Below are 26,086 nucleotides of genomic sequence, written 5' to 3'. Positions count from 1 at the left end.
TAAGGATATGGAGAAGAAAAAGGCGGATGAGATATTGGATTCCTTTGTTGAAGGTTTTGAAAGGGCAATGTTGCAAGTAAAGTTTTTGGTACCAGATGCCGATCTCTCTGGTATGGATCCTGGAAAGATAGTGCGAGATGGTCAGCTGATCGAGGATGATGGTGATGCAGAAGATGAAGCGGATAATGCTTAATGTGTTTTGTTAGAAACTTTTTTGAATTTGTTTTGCATATGTAATAGTTAGTTCGTGTGTTTTGAACTTTTTTGAATTGACTTGTTTGAATTTTGAATGTGATGCTTTTTATAAAAAGCTGTTTGTGATTGTTCGAAAAGTGTTCCGATTTTATTGGCGTTGTGGTTGATGATGTTATCTGATAATCGTAGTTTGTAGCTTAGACGAGTATTGGCACTTGTCTGAGCTGTATTGATAGAGTTATATTTGATTGATAAGATCATCCACATAGTTATTTGATAAAGAATAAGATAATATTTGTCTCCTATATACTCGGAGTCTTTTTGGACCTTTTAAATACAAAGGTGCAGGTAGGCTAGCCTCGTTAAAACCTCTCCAAGCAAAACCATTTGGGATAAAATCTTGGTAGTAGGAAAAAGAGTACAAGCCTGCCCCTGTCTTTTAAGTATAAAATTTTTTTAGGGAAGACACATTCCATGTATTAGGCAAGAGTTTACCATCTAGTGATTCTAGCTTGTATGCTCCTTGGCCGAGTACTTTTGATACTCAGTATGGACCATCCCAGTTTGCTGCGAGCTTTCCATGTGAGGTCTGTTTCCGAGCAGTTTTGTTTTATGAAGTACTAAGTCTCCTTGCATGAAGGATCTGCTTTTAACCGCTTTGTTGTATTGGCGAGCTATTGCTTGTTGTGCTACTCGTTGTCGTAATGTTGCGATGTCTCTAACTTCTTCGATGGTATCGAGTTCGGCTCGCCGAGCTTCTTCTTGATTGCCGAGTTGTGTTCTAAATGAGCTTTGGGAGATTTTCACTGGTATCATAGCCTCGGAGCCATATACAAGTCTAAATGGTGTTTCCTTTGTTGATGTTTGTAGGGTGGTGTTATATCCCCAAAGGACTTCAGGTATAAGCTCGGCCCACAAACCTTTGGCATCATCTATCTTCTTTTTAAGTGCGTGCAGGATGACCTTATTTGCTGTCTCAGCTAGTCCATTTGTTTGAGGATGTTCGACAGAAGCGAAATGCTGTTTTATTTTGAGGTTCTGCAAAAAAGATTGAAATTTCTGATCGGCAAACTGGCGACCATTGTCAGTTATGATATGTTCAGGTATGCCAAAATGGCAAATAATGTTTTTCCAAACAAACGAAATCATTTGCTGGGATGTTATTTTTGCTAAAGGTTGGGCTTCTACCCATTTGGAGAAATAATCAATGCCGACAATAAGAAATTTTACCTGGCCCGATGCCATAGGGAACGGACCGAGTATATCTAAATCCCATTGGTTAAATGGCCAGCTGATGTCTGAATGATGTAATTGCTCTGCTGGTATGTGTATCAGTGGTGCGTGTCTTTGGCAGTTGTTGCATGACCGGATTTTTTGTTGGTTGTCGTGCTTTAAAGTAGGCCAGAAAAATCCAGCTTGGAGGACCTTTGATGCTAAGCTCCGAGTACCTGTGTGTGTGCCGCAGATTCCTTCATGTGTCTCAGCTAAGGCTATCTCAGCTTCCGAGTTGCTAAGGCATTTTAGTAGAGGCCGAGTATAACCTCGTCGATACAGTGTTCCATTGAATATGGTGAAGGAAGATGCTTGCCGTCGGAACTTTTTATTGTTCTCGACCCCTTCTGGTATATCACCTGTTTGTAGATAGTGTATAAACTCGTCCCTCCAATCTTTTGCCTGTGTAACACTTAACACATTTGTCAGAGTAACAGTGGGTGATGTTATTGTAAACTGTTGCAGTGTAGATAACTTGGACTGTGTACTACCGAGTTTAGATAAGATATCTGTCCTTTGATTTTGTTCGCGTGGTATATGTTCTATTTCAAATTTGGCGAATTTTGTTGATAATTTTTTTACTAATAGCAGGTATTTAGAGAGTAGAGCATCTTTTACCTGAAAAAGGTCGTTTACCTGCTGTACCACTAACAAAGAATCACAATATACCGTGATCGCCAAGATTTGGAGATTTAAACAAAGTCGGAGTCCGGCGAGCAGTGCTTCATACTCGGATTGGTTATTGCTGGCTTTGAAAGCTAAGTGTATTGAGTGTTCCAATATGAATTCGTCCTCCGCCTCCAAACGGATTCCTGCTCCACATCCCCCGTGATTTGAAGAGCCGTCAACATATAAAGTCCATTGTTTTGTATGATCTTCCTCTGATGGTACTGTGAGTTCGGCAATGAAATCTGCTAGGAATTGGGACTTGATCGGTCCTCTGGATTGGTATCTGATATCGAACTCAGATAGTTCGACGGCCCATTTTATAAGTCGCCCTGCAATTTCTGGTTTGTGTAACACTTGTCTTAGTGGGTGATCGGTTCTGACGTGGATAATGTGGCTCTGGAAGTAAGGTCGGAGGCGTCGCGCCGAGAATATTAGTGCCAGTGCGAGCTTCTCAATCCTTGGATAATTGAGCTCGGCATGCTGGAGAGTTTTACTGACAAAATAAATTGGATGCTAAACTTTGTTTCTTTCTGTGACAAGGGCCGAACTTATCGCCCAATCAGTAACTGACATATATAGAAATAATTCTTCCCCTTGTAGAGGTTTTTGTAAAATCAGCGGTTGTGAGAGAGTTGTTTTTAATTTTGAAAAGGCTTTCTCACAATCGTCGTTCCATTCAAATCTGTTTTTCTTTTTAATTGTTTCGAAAAAAGGAATAGAAGTAGATGCTAGGTAAGGAACAAATCTGGAAAGTGCGGCAAGTCGTCCTGTGAGGCGCTGAACTTCTTTGACTGTTTTAGGGCTGGCCATGTCTAGCACTGCTCGGCATTTGTCTGGATTTGCCTCTATTCCCCTGCATGTTAGTAAAAACCCCAAAAACTTATCCCTTGAACGGCGAATGCACATTTCTCGGGGTTAAGGCGCATGTTGTATTGGCGGATCTGGTCGAATATTTCTGTTAGGTCGCTGATGTGATCATATCCGACTTGTGTTTTGGCGACCATATCATCGACGTAGACTTCGATGTTTCTGCCGATCTGTTTGGCAAACACTTTATCCATAAGGCGTTGGTAAGTTGCACCGTTTTGTTTTCTTACCATTACCACATTGGCTAACCAGGTAGTGAATCTGATCTCTTTGATAAATTCGGCGTTGATGAGTTTTTGTGTTTCTTCTAGTGACGCTCTCTTTTTCTCTTCGCCGAGTTTTCGTTTCTTCTGCTGCACTGGTCGGACTGCCAGGTTTACTGCAAGTTTATGACTGATAATTTTTGGGTCGATGCCGGGCATGTCTGAAGGTGTCCATGCGAAAAGGTCGGCGTATTCTTGCAGGAAGGTCGTTATGGCCTGTAACTCAGTTGTGTTGATTGATGTACCTACATATGTAAATTTGTTAGGGTCATTATTGAAATACACTTTTTGTAGGTCATCGGAGGGTTTCAGGCGCTCGAGAAAATCAGCTCTTGGGTCTAAGTCGGCCAGTGTGTGCTCCTTTTGTTTGAGGTCGACATTGTTGACTTGTTGCGTCGAGCGGTTTTGGAATTTCATGCTGATGTTGTAACATTGTCGTGCCTCTTTATGGTCTCCATGGACTGTTACAACCTGATCATCTTGCAGTGGAAACTTTACACAGAGATGAACGGTAAAGACAATGGCGCCGAACTTATTCAAAAAAGGTCGGCCAAGAATAAGGTTATATGGACTGAAACAATCAACTACTAAATATTGAATATCATTAGTTTTTGAAAGAGGATGCTCACCCAGTGTGGTTTGTAACCACACTGATCCGAGTATTGGAACTCGTTCTCCTGAGAAGCCGACCAAGTCTCCTCCTGTGGACTGTAGCATGTTGTCGCTGAGCTTCATCTTTTGAAATGTGGAGTAAAACAGAACATCGGCACTGTTCCCGGGGTCCAAGAGTACTTTTTTCACTAACAGATCCCCTAGCTGAATGGTGACTACCACAGGGTCGTCCAAATTTTGTATATTGGAGTTGAAGTCGGCGTGTGTGAAAGTGACTTCTGGTTGTGGATTAGTGATTGCTACATCTTGCTGTGGTCCGTTTACCGAGCATATTGCTCTGAACGATCTTTTCCTTGCCGAATTTGAGTATCCTCCACCGGCGTATCCTCCTGAAATATAATTGATTATACCTCGTGGTCTTTCGTATTGGCTTGAAGACGCCTTCTCTTTTCCTCGGTTTGGTTCAGAGAGGTCGTTTGTTGTGAAACTAGGGCCGCGCTTTTGGATGTGACCACCAATGTATTTGTCGAGATGTCCTTGTCTTGCTAGTCGTTCTAAAAGGTCTTTGGCGACCACACAATCATCAGTATTGTGGCCGTGTTTCTGGTGGAAAGCGCAGTACTTCGATTTGTCCACGTTCTTTGCATCTTGGTATGTACCAGCCTTTCTCGGTGGCTTGATTAGTTTGGAGTTCAGGATCTCTTTGATTATGTCTTCTCTCTTAGTGTTAAACTGCGTGTAAGAATCAAATCGAGGTGTTAGTTTAAAACTTTTCTTAGTGGTGGAGCTCTTATCTTCTTCGCGGAAGTGTGACTTGTCGGACTTCCGAACTTGTCTGAGCTCCTCGATATCAATTTTTCCTTTTGCCTTCTCCCGAATTCTGCTAGAGTCTTTGGTTTGGCTACTGCGATTGTCTCCTGGAACTTTTCGGGTCGGAGGCCGCTTTTAATTGCGTGTAGATGGACCTCGGGATGGAGGTCTGGTATGCTGATCGCGACCTTGGTAAAGCGGGTCATGTAGTCCTTTAAGCTTTCGTTTGGCCCTTGCTTGATAGTGTTCAAGTAATCGGAATCGTGCAAGTATATTGCGGATCCGGCGAAATGCTCTTCAAATAACTTCGCCAACTGGTGAAACCGTGGAATGGAACCTGCAGGCAAAGCACACAACCAATCAAGTGCAGAGCCGTCTAAATAATTCGAAAAACAACGACATAAAACTGTATCTGATGCACCATTGACGATCATTATTGATCGGAACTTCTTTAGAAACTTCCTCGGGTCTCCGAGTCCATCGTAAGTGGTGAGGGTCAGCGGCAGAGTGAACCTCTTCGGCAGTTCGAAGTTCATCACTTCTTCTGTGAAGGGACCTACAAGGTCGTCGGACTCTTCTTTTTCATCTTCGGATTGCTGCTCTTCGCCTCGAGCGGTCTCCGAAACATGAGTGGGTTGTGACTGATGCTCCTCGTCTTCTGCATGCTGGCGATGAGCATCGTTGTGCTCAATCCGAGCATGATTTAGTTCAGCAATTTGGGCAGCCATTATTTGGTTCTCGTCAGCCATTCGTTGATTGGCTTGTTGTAGCTCAGCCACCATTCGCATGAGTTCGGACAGTGAAGGAGGCGGCACGTCAGCCATGGATGCAGATAGAGGTAATGGGACCAAAAGAAAAAGTACGATTTCCTCGGCCCTATGGTGGGCGCCAATTGATCTTGCCTGGGAAATAGATTGGCTTCAACTCCTCGAGACCGGCCGAGCTATGTGCTGCAAAGTTGAACGTCCGTCTCTTAGAATTCGAATTCTTTATGTTCGTTGTAGGTGTGAGAGCACGAGCAATACAAAGAGGGTGGAGTGCACCTGCAAAGGCACTCCAAAGCTTAAGTCAGTGTATATTCTAGCTTGTTTAGAAAAACTTAGGTCTTTAGAAATAGTCTACTTCCCTTTTATATGTGATGAGTTCCTTGTCCGTTATATTCTCGGTATTAACGTTTGACTGAGTAATATCGTAACCGACTTTATTTTGTCGTTGGAACGTCGGATATGATGGAAACGTTAATGTCGCCGAGTTATAACTCATAATTTCGTATAGTAACAGAAAATGACGAGGTATATTATGTGTTGCTAATGGTTATGGGGAGGAGTTATAATGTACAGTAATGACGACCATTATTATGAGATAATGATGACCATATCAATGATGATAATAAAGATTTATTTTAAAAATATAAAAAGTTTTGCTAAAAATATATAAATATAAATTAATAAATTAAGATAAATTTATAAATATTTATAAATGGAGTTCTTTACATGAATTCCATAGAATACTTTGCCTAGAAGGATTAATAAATTTTGGTTTCATGGTTGGTTTTGCACTGTCACACACATGGCAACTGTCACACAGAGAAGGCTTGTGTTGTGGCTGGCTGGCCCTGAACTGTGAGACACGTGGCTGATTCCAAGCTACATTGTGGTTACTGAAAAATTCCCAAAAGGATCTCAGAACTTGGACACATCCACTCACCATAGTGCCAAAAGTTAGCACTCTCAAATTTATTATTTTCAATATCATATCCAGGGGCCTCACGTATTATATTCTTATTCTTCCATTATTAAATCGGATGTAAATAATTAAAATATTTAATCATTAGGTTGATTTTTATAATTTTATTAAATTTATTATTAAATTTTTATTTTTTTAATTAAATTTTATATTATTTTTAATTTTATAATTAAATTTTTTTTATATCAAAACTATTAAGATTAACAGAATATTTTTTAAAAAATATATAATTAAAAATTTAATTATATTTTTATTTTAAATATTTTTAATTTACAGAAAATTTCTATAATTTTAATATTTTTATATTAAAAATAATCTAATTATAAAATTAAAAATAATATAAAAATTTAATTAAAAAATATATAAAAATTTAATAAAATTATAAAAATCAATAAAATAATTAAATCTAATTAAAAATATTATAAATATATTAAAAATAATTATTATATTAATTAATCGTATAAAATATATATTAGAATATAAAATATTTATAATAGTTGATTTGACAGTTAATTTTAAAACATATATATATATATATATATATATATATATATATATATATATATATATATATATATATATATAGTCAAAACTCATATATACACATATAAGTATTTCTTATTCAAATGATTAATATTCGAATGTGAATAATAGTTAGATAATATATATTAGATTTTGATGTAATTAAATGTTCAAAATAATAGATATTTAAAAATAAAATAAATGAATTTCATGCTCATCAATCTACTAATAAAAAATGTATGTTAAGTTAAAAGTTAGTACAAATACAGCACAATTTTAGACCGATTCCTCTTTATCAAGTACTTGTATTCTCTTAATTGAAGCTAAGGTCCAATATAGTAATATATACTCTATTAGTCAAACAAATTAAATATCTCACAGGCCAAAATTAAATGTGCTATTAGCTAGCTTAGCTAGTACTTCAATTATTATTATTAGTAATTATTATTTGCAATGACAATCCACACCACCATGTATATATATAATATTAATGGTTAGGATGATATTATATTATGCTGACACAAACCGACAAATCACAATGGCGGTTGTGAGATTCCTGGAAGTTGGTTTAAACGGAACTTTTTTTTTGCAATCAGATGATCTAAAACCTAAGTTACAATATATTATATAAATAGGAAAATGGATTCCATAACATATAATAAGGTTCAAGTAGCCTTAACAATATTTGGTTTAGGATATGAGACAGTTCAAGATTAGCTAAACAGTTGAGATTCTATGGAACCGACCAATTTGGGATTTGAGGAATCAGAGTTATTCACAGCCTATATACTTGCATAAAAATGTAAATACACTAGTGGGCGCTATGCATGCCTTTCTTGTTATTTCTTTAATATTATTAAGATCTAAGTTTGATAAGCAAATATTTAAAAAAGCGAAATAAAATATGCAAATTAATTAAAAATCTTTTTACAACTATGAAAATATATTACATTTCATGTCATTGATAGGACGCTAAGTGCAGTTTGGATGAGAAACACTTAACCAATTAAGGAAATTAAATTGGGACGTTTTAAAAATATAAATATAAAAATTAAATTATTTTTATTGTAAAATATTTTTTATGTAGATAAAATAATACCTACATAATTTTTTACAATCTTATTTCATATATTATTTTTTGGATTATATATTTTTGTAAATTTGTAAAAGAAATAAGTGATATTATCAAAATAAAAATAATATTATTTTTTTATTAGAAAAGATTTTTTTATGGAGCTTTAGTTAAGTCATCGGAATTCTTAATTATAAGATTCAGATATTAAGAATTCAATTGAGTCATGAAAGTTTTAATTATATTTAAAATATTTAATTATTTTTGTTGGTCTTTATAATTTTATTAAATTTATAATTAATTTTTTTTATATTTTTTAGTTAGATTTTTACATTATTTTTAATTTTATAATTAAATTTTTATTAATGTAAAAATGATTAAAATTAAATAAATATTTTTTTATAAATTAAAAATATTTATAATTAAAAATTTAATTACATCTTCGACAGTTTGATACATATTTTTTTAAAAAATATTCTATTAATTATAATATTTTTACATAAAAATAACTTAATTTTAAAATTAAAAATATTATAAGAATTCAATTAAAAAATACAAAAATTTAATTAAAATTTTAATAAGGTTACAGAAGCCAACCGAAATTAAACCTATCTAAAATGATTGTAAATGAAAAATAATTTAGGCTCTCTTACAAGGATTGAAGTGATATATTTTGAGTGATTGCAATAGTAGGAGACAAAATAATCGGATCAGCTTGCAATAATCTGTCATATATTTGCATTTGCTTACTTCACGGAAGACCACACACCACGAAGGAACCTCACTCCCAAGGATTCTGCTGCGATTTTAAGAAAAAATCTGAGATCTTTGGTAATCTCTTCATTTGTTTGCATCACATGTTCTTTTCTTATTTGGATTTTGGGATACTACTCGTTTACTAGCTAGCTAGTTTTTCCATTTCAAATATAATGTGACTGAATCTTTAATTTCACATCTCTTGATTATTATTATTATTATTATTATTATTATTATTATTATTATTATTATTATTATTATATGTCTACCATTCCAAGAAAGCCTCCCCCAAAAACCATATCAATGCTCATCCATCTATCTCATAGATCAATATGGGACAGTCCCACGTGGCTTTGTTTACCCTCGCCAACAAAACCCTTCATCACCAAGTGTCACAAATGCATTATATTGGAACTATATGATATCATTATTTTATCCCTAAAATAAAAACAACAAGATTGTCAAATTTGTTCGAGGAAGCCTCACATCCAATTATTTTTATATAAAATTATTAGTTAAAATTTATTAAATAATTTAGTATATTTAACTAAAGTATTATTAATTATTTTTAAATAATAATTTCGTATAAAGATAATTGTTTGTGAGTATTTATTGGTTTGTTCGGTAGTAGACAAACAATAATAAAGCTATCAAATGATGAATTGACAGTAGTTTTGATCTAATCTCTAAGCTACTGTACATCACGCTTATTTTTTATTTTTTAGTTTTTTAAAGTAATTCAACTTCCTTAGTATGAGGTTGCGTTATTATTGTCATCAGCTTCAAATTCATTTAATAATGGGGTGATGATTTAATCATTTAAAGAAAATTTGATGGTATACGCCATCATCTCTACTTCTTTGTATTGTCATATTAATATAAGCACAAGTGCAATGTAAAGAAGCATATAAATAAACATCATTATCCCTAATTAGATTGGATATATCTATTCGTACATTCTTACTACTATTCTTTCATCATCTACTACTATTTTGTTTTTAATAATTTCACACTCTAGAAAAAATAAAAATATGAATCATCATAACAGTTGTTAATTAAGATAAGACGAAATGATTTGTTCATCTATTCCAAAGTTTGTTTAGAATAAAAAAAAAAAGGAATACATGTGCTAGTGATATTACTACAATTAAGTTAAAGTCTCAACATTATTAATTACCTATCATAATTTTTTATAAGTGGATTTCGTACTTCAAATCCGTACTTTCAGTTCTTTGGTAGGATAGCTTATGTCTAACCACATGTTGAGAGAAAAAGTGATTATTTACATGAATTTACCTTAGAATTATCAAATAATTTAATATATTTAATGAAATTATGGTTTAATAATGTTTAATTATAATTTTTGTATAAAAGAATAAAATTTAGTCTAAATTTATATGTACAACTAAAAATAAAATTTAATGCAAATATATTTGTCACGTCTAAATCAATACTATTTGATTTTAGAGCATTAATAGTGGGACATATTTTTAAAATTATTTACATACAAAAAATATATTATATTTTTATCGTTTTATTAAGTGGATAACTAAGTCCCTAAAAATTTAAAGAAGTAATTCATAAATTCTTATCATTTATTTAGAAGACACTTAAATTTCAAAATACTATAATTATAGGACTAAACTGTACCTGTTGTTAGGGGAATATATACGTGTACTCTGTCATTTATGTAGTTGAGTACTTCATTTTGTCCCTTTCAAATCATTCTCCACAATAAAACAAAGGCATAATTTCATAAGATATATGCACTAAAGTAACAATAACATTAAACTAAATCCTAATAATTCAAAGTAAAATCACTTTTAAAAGGAATTAGAACTACTTCTAAATTATTTTCATTTCTAAATTTCTTTACTTAATTATTAAGTCCCAAAATAAAAAATTTTTATTGCCCTAACCAAAAAGCAACTCTCTCGTGAAAACGCATGCAATGGAATTAGGAAGAAGGGTCACATAGTAGGACTACAGGAGGATCATAAAAAATTACACATAAAATGCTAATAAATAAAGTAAAGATCTTATTTAGTGTCTCGGTGAATTTTTGGCACCAAATTAGACGTCATTAGGGTCCTATGTTATTGTGTTAGTGTGAATAAAGGAGATGAATGAAAAACTTTTACTCACACAATGGTGCAAGAATCAAATGCTGCACTTTTGCATCATACAAAATGCCAGCATTTTGTTTACTACTAGGAGGCGATTTGTCCCAAAAAAATTGTTTTTGACACATAAGAATGCCATGTTATACGTAGGAACATAATATTACATGTAAGATCATCGTCATCTTCTACATTACCAAAAAATTTTGCATAAAAGCCAGAATATTGGTAGAAGACTATGAATAGAGGTTGTAATGATATTATGCTTTTATTAGGAAATGAATAGGCAAATTTAATAAAATTGTTAAAAACTGAAGTGAAATTTTACGCTAAATAATTGTATGTAAATAGTTACCACGATAAAAATTAAAAAAATTATAATAATAATATTTTTACATAAAAAAAGTTTAATATTTTTTACCACCAAATTTGCCAGTAAAAACGAAGAATTTAAAAAAGCAAACCACGTCAAAATCTAAAAATAATAAAATAGATTTAAGAAAATATATCATATAATATCATGCTATCTTGACAACTAAACTAGGATGGAATTTCAGATTTTATAAATTTCATCTCACATCACAATTTAAAAAAAAAAGAAATAGAAAAGTATATACCTTTGAGACAACCAGAGAGGCTGATTACATTACATAGTAGTTTAAATAATAATATCTTAGTTTAAGAAAAGAAAAAACCTCCCAAATTAAGGCAGAGAGAGAGAGAGAGAAATCAAAGATGGGTGACCAAGTTCGATGCATGAACCAGGACACGCACACCGTCCTTTACCCTATAAATACCACACAAATACCCACTCTTTTTCTCATCTCCTCACTCAATATCACAAAAACAACCCAGGGAGAGAGGGTGGAGACAAAAATCTCCTTTATATATCCAAACCATTCCCAATTAATAGCCAGACACACAAAAACAATGCCTTCTTCAGCACCCACTTTGGTTTCAAAATGCACCATCTTTCCTGACCAAAAATCCTCGCTCTCAAAACTCAAACTTAGTGTTTCAGACCTTCCTATGTTATCCTGCCACTACATCCAAAAGGGATGCCTCTTCACCCAACCAACTTCCCTCTCTTCTAACCAACTAATTCCACTCTTGAAATCCGCCCTCTCACGAACCCTCTCCCTCTTTCCCCCTCTCGCCGGTCGTTTAACCACTGACTCCCACGGTTATGTCTATATTTCCTGTAACGACGCCGGCGTCCACTTCCTCCACGCCGCCGCACCCGCTCTCAATGTTCTCGATCTTCTTTCCCCTCTTGACGTCCATAAATCTTTCAGAGAATTCTTCACCTTCGATAGAAAGGTTAGTTACAGCGGTCATTACTCCCCGATTATGGCCGTTCAGGTAACCGAGCTCGCCGACGGCTTCTTCATCGGAATTTCCGTCAACCATGCCGTCACTGACGGAACCTCTTTCTGGAACTTCTTCAACACATTCGCTCAGGAATGCAGAGGAGCCAGTAAGAGTATCCGGAATGTTCCTGACTTCCGCCGCGACAGCGTACTTATCTCCGACGCCGTCCTCCGATTGCCAGAGGGCGGGCCGAAGGTGACTTTCAACGCCGACGCGCCAATTAGGGAGAGAATCTTCAGCTTCAGCCGCGAAGCAATTCAGAAGCTGAAAGCAAGAGCGAACAACAGAAAATGGACAGAGGGTGTTAACTCCGTTGAGCTGTTACGGAAAAAGAGTAACGACAATCTTCTACAAAAAGATAACGGTAACGGTAAGGTAACGACACTCCTCGAGAATTGGTTCAAGAGCGCGGCTGAAACAGAAACGGTTACAACTGTCGAGATTTCGTCGTTTCAATCCGTATGCGCGCTGCTGTGGCGTGCGGTCACTCGCGCAAGGAAATTGCCGGCTTCCAAAACGACGACGTTTAGAATGGCGGTTAACTGTCGCCACCGGTTAGAGCCGAAATTGGAACCTTTCTACTTCGGAAACGCGATTCAGAGCATTCCGACGTTCGCCACTGCCGCCGACGTGCTCTCGCACGATCTGCGTTGGTGCGCGGAGCAGCTCAACAAGAACGTTAGGGCTCATAACGACGCTACAGTGAGGCAGTTCGTGAAGGATTGGGAATCGAACCCGCGGTGTTTTCCGCTGGGGAATCCCGACGGCGCGTCGATCACGATGGGGAGCTCGCCGAGGTTTCCGATGTACGACAACGACTTCGGTTGGGGAAGGCCGTTGGCGGTGAGGAGCGGTGGCGCGAACAAGTTCGATGGAAAGATTTCGGCGTTTCCGGGAAGAGACGGAAGCGGCACCGTCGATTTGGAGGTGGTTTTGGCTCCGGAGACGATGGCCGGTTTGGAGTCTGATCCTGAGTTTATGATGTACGCTACTGGACAGTTATGATAGTGTCAAACTTTAGAGCTCTTTCTTGCCGTTGATGTGGTCCCACGGGGAGTGGTTTGAACGGTTAAGATTTGATGTGGGGAGCCTGGGGGCTGAATGGACGAGACACACAAATAATGTCTCCCCCCGTCCTTTAATTTGTGACATATTGTAATTGTTTTGTTTAGTATTTTTCTTTAACTATGATAATGTTGTAACAAGTTGCGGAATAAGAAATTATTATAAATTTCCTTCTCTTTTGGACAATTTTTAAAATTTTCTGAATTTAATATTTTCTTTCTGGAAAAGAAGGCTGCTAACACGTAATGAAATTCAACTCAATCACAAGTAATTAAATACTGAATATTAGCTTTTTTCGATTCACAGTAAAAAAGATGAATTGCATCAAAGGATTTTTAAAGTCTTAAGTATAAGAGAATGAGATTTCCAAAAATGTAAAGAAATTTTGACGAATAATTAGTTAATAATATTTAAAAATATAAATTAAAAATATGTTATTAAATTATTAGACTAAAATAATTAAGATAATAATTAAAAATATTAAAAAAATAATAAATTTTGTTGAGGCTTAAATATTTCTGTTAGTTTTATTAGATGCCATGAGCCTAGGAATAAAGAAGTCAACAAAGCATGAAATATTCACGAGTAAAAACACCTTTTTCTCTTTTTATTCCTCAAGTTGATGAAGTGAAGAATTTTTTACTTTTGAGAAGAAAAATATAATGCTAACTCCTTTTATTCCTTGTTCTCTCATAAAAGTCTAAAACTGCCCCCTTAGCTTCTTCTCTTTTTTTCCTCTTCAACGTCGAATGATGGCATGAAAAGTCAGTATCTTGTGCAGTCTTTCTCCTTTGGACGACAACTAAATTTAGCAAGTAGGTCCCCTTTAATTTGGACCTCACTGGATTTAGCAATTTATATCTTGATCCCATGCACCTTACTGCTTGATATAATATAATGTCCTACATGTCAATATCAAATTAACTTTTTATATAGTTAGATGATTTGTATGAACCAAATTCAGATGTACAAAGTTTCCGGACACACAACAAGTTGGTCCCCTTTTTGCCTCGTGAATATACATTGCCCCTCACATTTTCTTATGAGGAAGTTTAATTTGGTTTTCGTTGACTCTACTTTTTACGGATATCGGTTACGAAAAGGCCAAAAAGGCACGCTCAACAATCAACATAAAACACCACAATGGATAAAAACATACATGCCTACAAATAGCGACTTATATAATAGGTGCATGTGACATAATTCAAATAATCAAATAATAATTAATCATGTATTATGGACACTAATGAGGTTGTTAGTTCTTAGTTGTAGCAACCATAGAAAAAAAAATAAATTACAACAATATAGACATTAGACAATAATGACATATTGACATGTTTTAATCATATGGCTGTAAAACCCTATTATAATAATTTTACTAGGTAAACAATAATTTTTATAAAATAATATAAACAATAGATTTTATAATTGACCTAATAAAATAAAAAAGCACTTCACCTTTAAATTATTTCTTAAATTTTAATATTAGGATAATTATATGCACATCTAGTGAATTAAATATTCATCTATTATTAATAGTGTATGAGTAAATCGAATAAAAAATAACCATCTAATTAAAAATAATAGATATAATCATCTATATATCTATTAAATTGAACATCCAACATATTCATTATTCACATTATTTAATATTTTATTATTTACCTATACTTTTTCTATCATAATTTCCAATACCTTTTAATCTTGCCATATCGGCAATATATTTTTTTTTTGCAATAGTATATTAACGTTGATCAAAATGAATATTAGTTTGATGTTTGAAAGAGAGGCTATGTTAATTTAGTATCTCAATTATTAAAAAAGTGACAATTTTTTAGATAATTTTATTCAATCATCTCATCAAATTTATATATTTGGGTAATTTTTTAAATAATAAATGCAAAAGTTAATATTTTTACTACTACTACTACTACTACTACTACTACTACTACTAATAATAATAATAATAATAATAATAATAATAATAATAATAATAATAATAATAATAATAATAATAATAATAATAATACATAGTGAAATTAAATCTTTAAATTAATACTATGAGCATGAAATGCAAGACTGATAGATTGAATTGACGTCATTTTCTACCATTCTATGATGTTCAATTATGTTTCTTCCTCAGCAATAATATAGTAGAATTTCTTTTTCAACTGTCACTTGTTTATCTACCATTATCTATCTATATATTTATCCTTTTTTTATCATTAATTTTCAACAAATGCTCTGCCTTAGAATTTAAGAAAACACCGAAAACTGCTCCACCATAAGGGAGAAAGTGCTCTTTAATCTTTTTCATTCTTCATTGTTGTTTTTGTTTTTTTTTTTTTTTAATTTGACACAAACTCATGTATAATTGTCTATATCTCACGGTTAAAAACTATTAGATATTTGATAAAATTATCATTTATTATTTAATAATTTTTAATTATTAATTTTATATAAAGACAGTGACACCTAAATTTTTATTTTTAATTTCTTTCTTTATCTTTTCAAATAGTAAAAATATTTAATAACAAAAATATATTAGCTAAAAACTATTAAAATTTATTATTTTTAATTTTATTTAATATATTTTATAATAAAAAATATTAAATAAACTAAATTTAAATTATTTGAACCGATTATTTTTTGTCTTTTTAACATTATTGGTGTATGGATATTGAATGTCAAAGAAGACTTCTAATAATAAACTTAACCCCAATACTAATGTCATTTATTATTTCGCATACAAGATTCCAAAAGGAAAAGTTTCAAACAAAAATCAAGTGATATTGATTTCGCAGGAACCGATATTACCGAGAAATTAAGAATGGGGCCGTACTCTGTTTTGGTAGGATAAATCATAAATGTGTGGGGCTTATGAGACTCGTCTTTGCAAGATAACAACCACATTATTGATATGGGATGGTGGGATAGGGTATAATAGGTTTGGACCTTACTGCCACATATTCTTCTTTTTGAGAGTGAGCCAGGATCGGTTCAAACACTTCTTAATATTTTGAATTTCGTAAAATTAGCAGGTGGGATAGAACTTACAAGATGTTTATATTTAGTGTTTGATCCAAAGAAAAACTTTATGCAACTAAAAACACCCTTCTTAGACAATAGACTTTAAATTAGTCTACAAATTTTTTTTAATGAAATTCATTCTTTAAAGATTTTAAATTGATCATTTTATTTTTTCTGTTACTTCTATTATTAATGATGTCAAAATTTATTAATATGACACGTTAAGTAGTACTATAATACATATTTCGTAATCCTAATTGACAGCTAATGTGATAAATTTATGAAATTAGAGTAAATTAATTCTAAATTGAGGAATTCCAATGTTTTAAGTTTTTTCTTTAAGTATGTTTTTATTTGATCTAATTTCATAAACGTATCATACTAATAGTCAATTAAGACTTCTATATGTATCCTAGTATTACTTAATGTGTCACATTAATAAAAAATATTTAAAATATACTACAAAAAATAAATTAAATAAAAATTAAACGTTAAATTATAAGCACCATAAAATTTATATTATAAATAGCGAATTCTAGTGTGTTTATAATATTTACAAATTACATTGTTTATCCAAGTGTTGTTAAAATTAAAATGATTTTTTTATGTTTTAATAATATTTTAGCAACACTTTTTAAAAAACGTTACTAAATAATAAAATACATTATTTTTATTTTAACAACACTTCTTAAAAAACCATAACTAATATAACCGTGGTAACATATAAACTAATGCAACTCTTCTCTTGAAGAATCATTAAGCACACAAGATGAGTTAATTAGTCCACATAAATATCTAACTTTGACATTGAAAGATCCCTTTAAGCATGTTGGATGAATGGGACCAAATACTTTCACGTCAAATAACTATCTTAAACTGTAAAAGGTCACCGAATTTAATTCAAACTTTAAGACGGATAACTCAACTTGCATTGCTTCCTTATTTTCTATCCCCCACATGCATTTATAGTCCCCCCATAACCCATTGGCGATTTCTAGTGGCAATACGTAGCTATATAATTCACCATCAAAAATTCAGCCCCACAAGTGCATCCTTTGAATAAATCATAAGAATTTTCGCAGGTTTATCATCCAATGAAACTTAGCTAATAGCCTAATATGCTACTTGTGCAATGAACCTTGTTTGGTGTTTGTGTACGTATGAACGTATGGTATACCAATTTGACTTGTACATGTATGTATTATGTGTATAATGCAGTTGCAGCCAAATAACATGCATGGCTTTCAATTTATTCCAAGGCACAAATTTAAACCCCCAACGTATCTGCAAACAAATGAGGGTCTAACATTTCAAACGCAATTAGCATGTCATGTTCATGCATTGCACAGGCAAATGCTTCCCCATGCCTCAGTAATTGTTCAATTGCAACTTTGATTCTGTGATGGTGGATTGTAGCACATTCCTAATTTCCTTCCTAATAACACTTGAATCTAAAATTGTATAATCAAGCTCTATATAACCATTTATCTTATCTTATGTTGACTATGAATTTAATGCATCCTTGTACAAGATGTATAGTTAAAATGTTAGTATCTTTTTTTTTTTTTTTTCTGTTTTTCGTAATAAAACGTTAGTATCTAATATCATTAACATCTTATTACCGTTTTTTTTTTTTTGGATATTGATTGTTTTTGTTTTTGGTAAATGGATATTGAATTTCATTATAATGAACCACACAATTTAATCTCTTTTGGGCTCTATTTCTTCCGTGGGTCACTATTTCACTCATAGGCTATATAGAAGTTTCTTCTCACCAAAAATACGGGGCCCTAGTTGTCGTAGCAAAGAGGCCTCTAAAAAAGCATTTATCATTTTGACCAAAGCTTTGTTCGTTTTATTTATAGCGACAAAAAGAGTGAAGGTTTCTTCAATTGACCAACAATCCACGAAAGGCTGCCGAAAACGAGGTTGTAAGATTAAAAAGAATCTTTTTTTTTTCTCAAGTTTTTTAGGGCACGGAAAAAAAATCTCTTTATTTTAAATAAAAGAAAAATATTAAAAAAATTTAGAAAAATTATTTTTAGAAAAATTATAATTTTTATGTTTCTTAGATTAGATTTCTTATTTTAGAAAAAAATTTCATATAATAAATAAACAAAAAGTATTTTTATGTTATTCTACTCAAATATAATTAATAAATAAAAAATATATTTACATGAGATTGGATATTTAAACATCAAATTATTTTTATTTATTTAAAAATTATTTTTAAAAAAACTTAAACTTTTTTTTAGAAATTTACCTAAAAAAACCCAAAGTCCAACTTACGTGCTTGGTAATATATTTGTTAGTATTCCGTTGTGTACTGCTAATCTTATTATCCCCTTATATTTTGAACTTTGTTTAATGAAATGTGCCATTCTCATAAAAAATTGGAAAATAAAAGCTTGTTTAATAATTGAAACTCTTATTTTGGGAAAAAATTATGAAAATCATTTTGATTGTAAATATCTATATTTTGTTACAGTTGTATAAATTAATTCCTGATAAAAATCATATGTCGGTTTTTCTCATGCAATTCTTTAGGTTTCATATGTTGGTACACTCTTTTGTGACATGATAGAGGGCTATGTATGAATGAAATATGAATATGGGATGGTGTTTCCTTATACTTTCAACCATTTTCATAACAGTCAATTGTAAGAATTGAATTAAAATGGTCAGTTAACAGTGTCTAATAGTTATAACTTTATGATTTTTCAGTTTTTTTAGCTAAGAATTTAACCGATTAAACTAATCAAATGATGAAAGACTGTTTTAGGTACATCTGGACTTCAATCTCAGTTTTATATAGATTAGTTTTTCGCAGTCCTAAAAAATTATAATTGTGATTTCCAAGAGCAAAATATAGAAATAAGGACAAAAAGCAAATCCAGCAATAGTGGCGGCTACGACGGAGTGTTCTATAAGAGGTTCTTCTGTTTATCTGACAAGAAGAAGAATCCAAGTCACAGAGTGTTAAATTCATTTCAATTTTTAAGTCCCAGATTCTGATTTCTTAAGATTTTCGTTTTACCTAAAATGGGTATTGTACCTGATTGTATATCATTCACAAGATCACTTCAAGTTTGAGCCTTTACCCTTTAAACTTCAGGTAATAGATTCCACTTATCTTGAATAACGAGGTTATAAAGTTCAAAACTTTGTATTAAAATTAATTAAGTTTTCATCAAGTTTGATTTTGGGTCTTCACCAAAATGAAGAGGCGCATGTTCTTGAAGCATTCAATAGCTCTTATCCTCGTGATGGTAACTATATGCTGCCTTTTGATTGTAATAGTCACAGTTCTCAAGCTTCCAGATGCATCAACCAAGAACAGCCAAATGGTATTGTACCCAAAAATCAGATCCCGAAAAATCCCTCATGATTTCAAGTTGAGCAAGTTCGGTGACATGATGCTTGAGATGTTGCCTCATGATCTTGCATTCACTGTTTTTGTTCCATCGGAGGAAGCTTTCAAGCGAGATCTGCGTCTAGATTTCAATGATAGTTTGAAACCTGACAAGTATAATGATACATATGCGATTGTGTCTCGTGTGTTGGGATTCTCAGCTGTTCCTAGATCAATTCACTCGGATAGTGTGAAACTTGGTGAGCTTGTGAACTATGATTCTTTATCTGGGTTCTCACTATACATCTCAAAGGACATCGATGGAATGTTGGTTGTTAATAGGGTTCGATCTGAAATGGTGGATTTTAAGAGGAATGAGATTGTTGTTCATGTTATGGATGGTGTTATTATGGATGCTGAGTTTGAGCAATCCGTTCTCTCTTACGAAACTGAGGAGGATTGAGTTTTGTATTCAACTGAGTCTTCATCTATACAGAATATACAACTACACTTGTGTAGGTATCATCTAGTTCTTCTTTTAAATGAAATTGTATAAGGTATAAAGGTTTTCTCTTCCTTTTTACTTATTTTTTGGGCTAACTTTGAAGATGTTCCATTTATGTACCATTTATTTATATTACCTTAATAGATATATGGAAATATTTTGATATCTTGTTCCTATTTCTTGGAGAAGTATTTACAAATCTTCTAAATAAATGAGAATAAATTAGAACATATGGTTAGAAAAAGTAGGGAATCGTAACTGTACAACAGCTCATGAATAGATACATGCTCTTGATTATCATAAAGAAAGTTAAGCTGACATTATTTCTTCTTCATCCTGAAATCTGTATACCAAATTGTCGAAACAACTTCCGCAGTACTAATTAAATACTATCAAACATGGGTGGGATGAGGATGGTGGTGACAGTGGTGAAGGAAAGCGTTAGAGGAGTTGGATTTGGGATGATTTGGAATTAGACAAGTTTAAAGTTAAAGATGGGTTATGAATTTAGTGTTTGAAAATTGGATGCAGCAAAAAAAATTCATAACATTAGTAAGAATAAGTGGTGTATAATTTTCTTTTAAGATTGTGTGGGTCATTTGGCAGGGTATGAATTTAAAAATTTATGAGAATAAAGAATCGATGGCTAACAGGGAGCAAATTTACACACTTGTTAGACAATGAAATTTGATTAGAAAGAAATAGAAAATCAAGATGGACAGATGGTTGTAACAGAGAAGGAGGTAAGAATAGAGGGAGAGTGATGGTAGTGAATAGTGTGGAATATGAGCATCATTTGTAAGCATATATGGCTGGAGGATATCCGGAAAATGCAAAAGGTGAGTCAAGAGGATTAATGGGGGATGTAATATCTGAGAAGATGGAAGGGGACGCAATCTTACAAAGCCTTGAGATAGTATTACAAATATTATTGGAGGAAGATAATAAGAAAGAGGAGGGATTGATATTTATAATTGATAATAAAAATATCTTTTAATGGATGCATGGAAAAATAGTAAGTTAGGACTTAAGAATGTTGAGGAACAAGACATATGTAACAAAAAAGTCATGCAAAATGTGGAGGTGAGGTTCAAGTACAGCAGTAACTTCAAAGAGAGGAAGACTTGGGAAAGATTGGAATTGGAGAACACTTGTAGATGGGATGCAATTGAATTATTGGCTTCGATGTTGAATTGGACAAGCAGACTATGAATAAAAGTAACTAAACAAGTGGATGACATGGAAATACAAAAGGAACATTGTTTGGTGAAAATAAATGAGGAGAGGGATTTATTTGGTGCGAGTAAGTGAATGATATGCCAATGGAGGATGTCAAAATGAGATAATGTAATTGATGTGAATATATGAATGTCTGATTTTGTGGGTAATGATTTTGTGAGTAGGTGAGACATGAGTATTTGGTTTTGCACTAATCATGGAAGTCTATGAGCTTTTTGGAAAGGAAAAGTCTTGCCATGATGCTATTTGAAGGGGTGAACATTTGGCGTCTATAAATCTAAAATGGGGTAGTGCGATTCATTTTTGTGTAATTTTGTAATCTTTTAATCCATACTTTGTTATTGATACAGGACTCTTGTATTTCATTTTGACTTGGTAGTTTTTGATTGATTAATTATCTTTGGAAACAATGCCAAAAAGAGATTTTAATTGATCAAAAGTGAGTCTTTGTACTTTTCTCCCCTGTTATTAACCCTGTTATTAACTGTCACAAATTTTACAATAAATAAAATTAAAACTATTTCAAATGAATTTGCGTGCTTTTGTATCATTAGTCATGTTTGAGCTACAATGCACGGTTTGTAACAAGAATGATTCTCGTAACACATCAACAGAGCTTGCAGGGAATAGAAGTTCAATTTCTGACTCGTGATCAAACTGCTTAAGGACAAATCGTTGTAACTCTTCTAAGATTGAAAAACAAAAATGTTCTCAAGAGTACAAATAACATAAACATGAGCATAACCAATAATATTCCCACTCCCAGGTTAAAAGATCTTTTGTGCCATGTTACATGTATTTCCCGAATCCAATCAGAAGTCCTCAAGAAAGCCGAAGGCCAATCAAAGTGACGGTTGAAGTGCAAAAGATCTTGGTCTATGTAGTCAATAACAGCAACTTTAACTTCCAGCTGTACTTGATACTGGTACTGACTTTGAGTCTTCTGCGCGTTCATGTTCTTTGTTAAGCATCTGCCAAAAGAGTAAAGTTTTTACTCTAACCTTCTGAAACTTACTCCATATAATAATAATAATAATAATAATCATAATAATAATAATAATAATGTAACACAGCCAAAACTAGGACTAAGCTATGAAACCAAAATCACCCGCCAAACAACAATAACAAATAGATGCAGTATGATTGACCATAGTGTATCTAACCTTATTGTTAATCAAGTTGTGGAGCGCAATTACACTTCTGATAAGGGACGACAGGTATATTACCAGCATCATATCATTTGTTTTCACTACAACAATGAAGAAAGATATCAACAATAAAGGCCATTGTAGAAAACCATAACACATACATATTCATTCACATTCTTAACCTGCAAAGGCCTTTATCAGATCGTTGACATTAAGGTTTGGTAGCAAGTTGAACACATCCTAACAAAATTCAATAAATCATGAGATGGTGAAACACAATAATAGAGTTGAGCCAAAAATAAATAAATTGAAATGTGGATCAGCTGAAAATTCTTCTAACATATCTTGCTAAACCATGTGACAGCGGCCAAATAATTGTTAATTACAAAGAAATACATGTATGTGTGTGTAAACCAACCTGCAGATGGTACAAAATCTCATGGTTTAAAGGAAGCTTTCCATCGATGACAAGGTCAAGATAACTTCTTATCTCTTTAAGTCTTGCATCCAAACCTTTCAAGGCTGTAAGTTTTCCACTTACCTGAAAGAACTCAAACAACAATTTTAACATTTGTCATTAGATAATATATATATATATATATATATATATATATATATCTTAGCATACTCACAAATATGATGCATGCAGAGAAATATAAATACAAGGATAACAATAACAGCAAAATAAAGAAACAAAAACATTTAGTAAGAAATTAATATATAGCAAATGATGAATCCAGTCACCCACCTCTGTAGCAAGGGTGCTAATGGTTGTATCCTTCACATCTCTAAGCAAGTGTTCCACCCCTAAACAAGGGAAAGAGGAAAATGTTCAGACAACCATGAAGAATACAAATAAGGTAACTTTTTTTTGTTCTTTGAAAAAGGAAAAAAAACAGAAGATGCAGCAATTTTGGATTTGATGGCATACCTATTTCCTCAACTTCATGAGCAGCAATTTCTGATGGCACATGCACAAAGACCTTTTGGCTTTTCTGAGTGGCATTCTGCAGTTAGTTTAAACTGCTTATCAGTTCTTGTGTCCACTGATTAAGTTCCACACAAGAGTTCCACACAAGCAAACACTAGCTAGCTACTCCCATCATTAATAATTTTCATAACTTATGTAGGATCAAGGAAACCACGAGTATATTTAATCAAAGGATAGAAATACTTCAGTTCTACCTCTTTAACCTCTTCAACTGCATAGTAAGCTTTGGTAGGAATTCCCAGTTCCTTAGGCTCAACATCAATTATAACCAAAACAGGATTGGGAACATAGCTGCAAAAATGTGGAAGGTGACAAATTGATATAAATAGAGATAAACAGCAGCATAAAAAGTTTCTTGTTCTATCATGCTTCCAAGTAAAAGGACTAATCCCCAGTGGTGAGAAAATGTATGTGCATAACCACTGCACATAACAACACATAACAATCAGGATTACACAGAGATATTACTACAAAGCAACCGAAACATGCCTCAAGTTGCTAAAGCATAGAAAGGTACAAACTGTGCTCGAGGATATTGCCGAACAGCATTAGGTGTAAACCTTGCTTATCAGAGCTATAATTATTCATTGCAAAAAGAAACAAACCGTTTAGAACTAAGAAATGTTTTTGCATCGTCCGCTGTATTTCGGGATTACCAGCTAATATTAGAAATTTATTATTCCCTATTTTGAATAACTAACATTTACATACACAAATTATGCTTTGGCTCACTCCTATAGAAGCACCACCCTAGCTTTGCACCTCACTCATCACAGCTAGGTATGATATTACACTAATAGCATATTTTCTCTCTTTTGGTAAATACACTAATATCATGTTCGCTAGATGAAGTTTCAATCAGACCATGGAAATTACGTTTACTTCACACAACCACAGCCCTCAATCGAGTTAAACGAACAAAAAAAAAGATAAACATCAATACTGAAATGCGGAAGATTTTTCTGTGAATTTGAGCTGAATAAACAAACATACTCATTGAACAAAGCATGAATGTCAAGATCATTCTCTCGGAGCTTGGGGCCGGAGCTGTACCACCCAACAACATGCTCCTTTGCTGAACAAAAAAAATGTCAAAATAGAAAAGATTAGATCTGATCTGAAGAAACAGAATCAACACAGAATTAAGAATTAAAGGAATGAATAATAATAATAATAATAATAATGAAAGGTACCGTTAATTCTCTTAAACATGGAGAACATGGACTCGTGGTAGTTATGGTCAAGAAACCATATGGAAGGATCCTTGTCATCTTCTTCAAAGGGAACTGTAACGAACCGAAATCAGTTAGAGGGCGTAGTTGAGGTTGTTAGTGAGTGAGTGAGTTAGTTAGTTACCGGCATAGCTGTTGGTGACGTCGACGGTGCCCTTGAAGGAAGAGCCGAGGAGGACGCCGACGACGCGCTTGCGCGTGTCCTTGGCGACTCTGTTGTAGTTGTCGACTATGCTGAGGAGCACAAGTGGGTGCACCACAACTTTCTCTATCGCCCTCCACGATATTTGCTGCGTCTTTATCACATCCATTCTTAACTCTTTTCTTCAAACTCAATTGATCGATCAATTCTTCAAATTTCAATCCCCTTCTTTTTCTTCTTCTTCTTCTTCTTCTTTAGGTTTTGCTTTCTGAATTTCGATCTTCTTTAGGTTTTTCACTTGGGAGGATCTATTATTTTTTGGGCTGTTTTATGGGCCTGATTATATGGCCCATTCATTTGGACCTACTTTCAGGTTATGAATATCCGAAGTCCGGCCCAAAATCTGTCACCAAAATAAATAAATCAATGAAGAGTATATCTAGATGTTAAATTACTAAAATACCTACTGGCCAAGAGAAAAAAATATTTAATACATGGTCAGTTCAAAACTTCAAGTTAAGGGATTCATTCCCGTAAATTATTACATTTTGAAAAAATATAGATAAGTGTTTGTTATCTGATGATCTCGGATACTTAGTGGGTTAGGGTGGTGATGAGGAGAGGAGTAGATGAGACTCTGAGTTGACGTAGAGTAAAGACAGAGATGCGTGCTGGTGATGTGTGCAGTATAGGATGACTACCTGTAAGGACACTCCGACGATGAAGTCAGCATCTGTATGATGTGATAGCCAAATTAGGTAAGAATATTATGTACTTCGAGAGGAAAGTTGATCTCTCCCCTTTTATACTGTGTGGGGTAGATCCTGAGAACGACCTAGTCCACTGCTCAAAAAATTTTATGAGCTGTCATAATCCACGTGGAAAGGGCAGATCGTTCTGGACCCCGAGTCAGGGCTTCGGGTCATGATCAGAAAGTACCGGCTCAACCAGTGTCTTAAACCGTACGAATGGTAAGTTGGATATGTTCTGGGTCGGACATTCTAGGACCTGACCCGTCGGACTTTCCTTTGTGGGGGGTGCCTTGGACCTGGGTCAGGAACGGTGTCCCGATCCGACGGCTAGTGGGTTAGACTCGGCGATCCATAA

General features: G+C 33.5%; 4 protein-coding genes across 4 annotated transcripts; 2 read left to right on the top strand and 2 right to left on the bottom strand.

The window, feature by feature from the left end:
• Nucleotides 1–702: 702 nt before the first annotated feature.
• LOC112701127 (uncharacterized) lies at nt 703–2,946 on the bottom strand. Its single transcript, XM_025751923.1, has 2 exons — nt 2,878–2,946; nt 703–2,616 (listed from the first exon to the last, which is right to left on the bottom strand). The coding sequence occupies exons 1-2, from the start codon at nt 2,944–2,946 to the stop codon at nt 703–705; spliced, it is 1,983 nt and encodes a 660-aa protein (XP_025607708.1).
• An 8,511-nt stretch (nt 2,947–11,457) lies between these two features.
• Nucleotides 11,458–13,526, top strand: LOC112702429 (uncharacterized acetyltransferase At3g50280). Its single transcript, XM_025753445.3, has one exon. The coding sequence runs from the start codon at nt 11,640–11,642 to the stop codon at nt 13,278–13,280; it is 1,641 nt and encodes a 546-aa protein (XP_025609230.2). The 5' UTR covers nt 11,458–11,639; the 3' UTR covers nt 13,281–13,526.
• A 5,686-nt stretch (nt 13,527–19,212) lies between these two features.
• On the top strand, nt 19,213–20,392 carry LOC112702428 (uncharacterized). The gene is made up of 2 exons (XM_029287882.2): nt 19,213–19,485; nt 19,671–20,392. The coding sequence occupies exon 2, from the start codon at nt 19,715–19,717 to the stop codon at nt 20,183–20,185; it is 471 nt and encodes a 156-aa protein (XP_029143715.1). The 5' UTR covers nt 19,213–19,485; nt 19,671–19,714; the 3' UTR covers nt 20,186–20,392.
• A 1,691-nt stretch (nt 20,393–22,083) lies between these two features.
• On the bottom strand, nt 22,084–25,330 carry LOC112702427 (26S proteasome non-ATPase regulatory subunit 7 homolog A). Its single transcript, XM_025753442.3, has 10 exons — nt 24,962–25,330; nt 24,799–24,891; nt 24,599–24,680; nt 23,800–23,896; nt 23,546–23,621; nt 23,363–23,421; nt 23,033–23,155; nt 22,797–22,854; nt 22,630–22,715; nt 22,084–22,437 (listed from the first exon to the last, which is right to left on the bottom strand). Exons 1-10 carry the CDS (start codon nt 25,146–25,148, stop codon nt 22,366–22,368), a joined length of 933 nt encoding a protein of 310 aa, XP_025609227.1. The 5' UTR covers nt 25,149–25,330; the 3' UTR covers nt 22,084–22,365.
• Nucleotides 25,331–26,086: the final 756 nt, after the last annotated feature.

The sequence above is a fragment of the Arachis hypogaea genome, chromosome 7, assembly GCF_003086295.3.
Source record: "Arachis hypogaea cultivar Tifrunner chromosome 7, arahy.Tifrunner.gnm2.J5K5, whole genome shotgun sequence".
NCBI lineage: Eukaryota > Viridiplantae > Streptophyta > Magnoliopsida > Fabales > Fabaceae > Arachis > Arachis hypogaea.
Note: the sequence above shows the minus strand (reverse complement) of the source record. Positions and strands in the feature narration are given on the sequence as shown.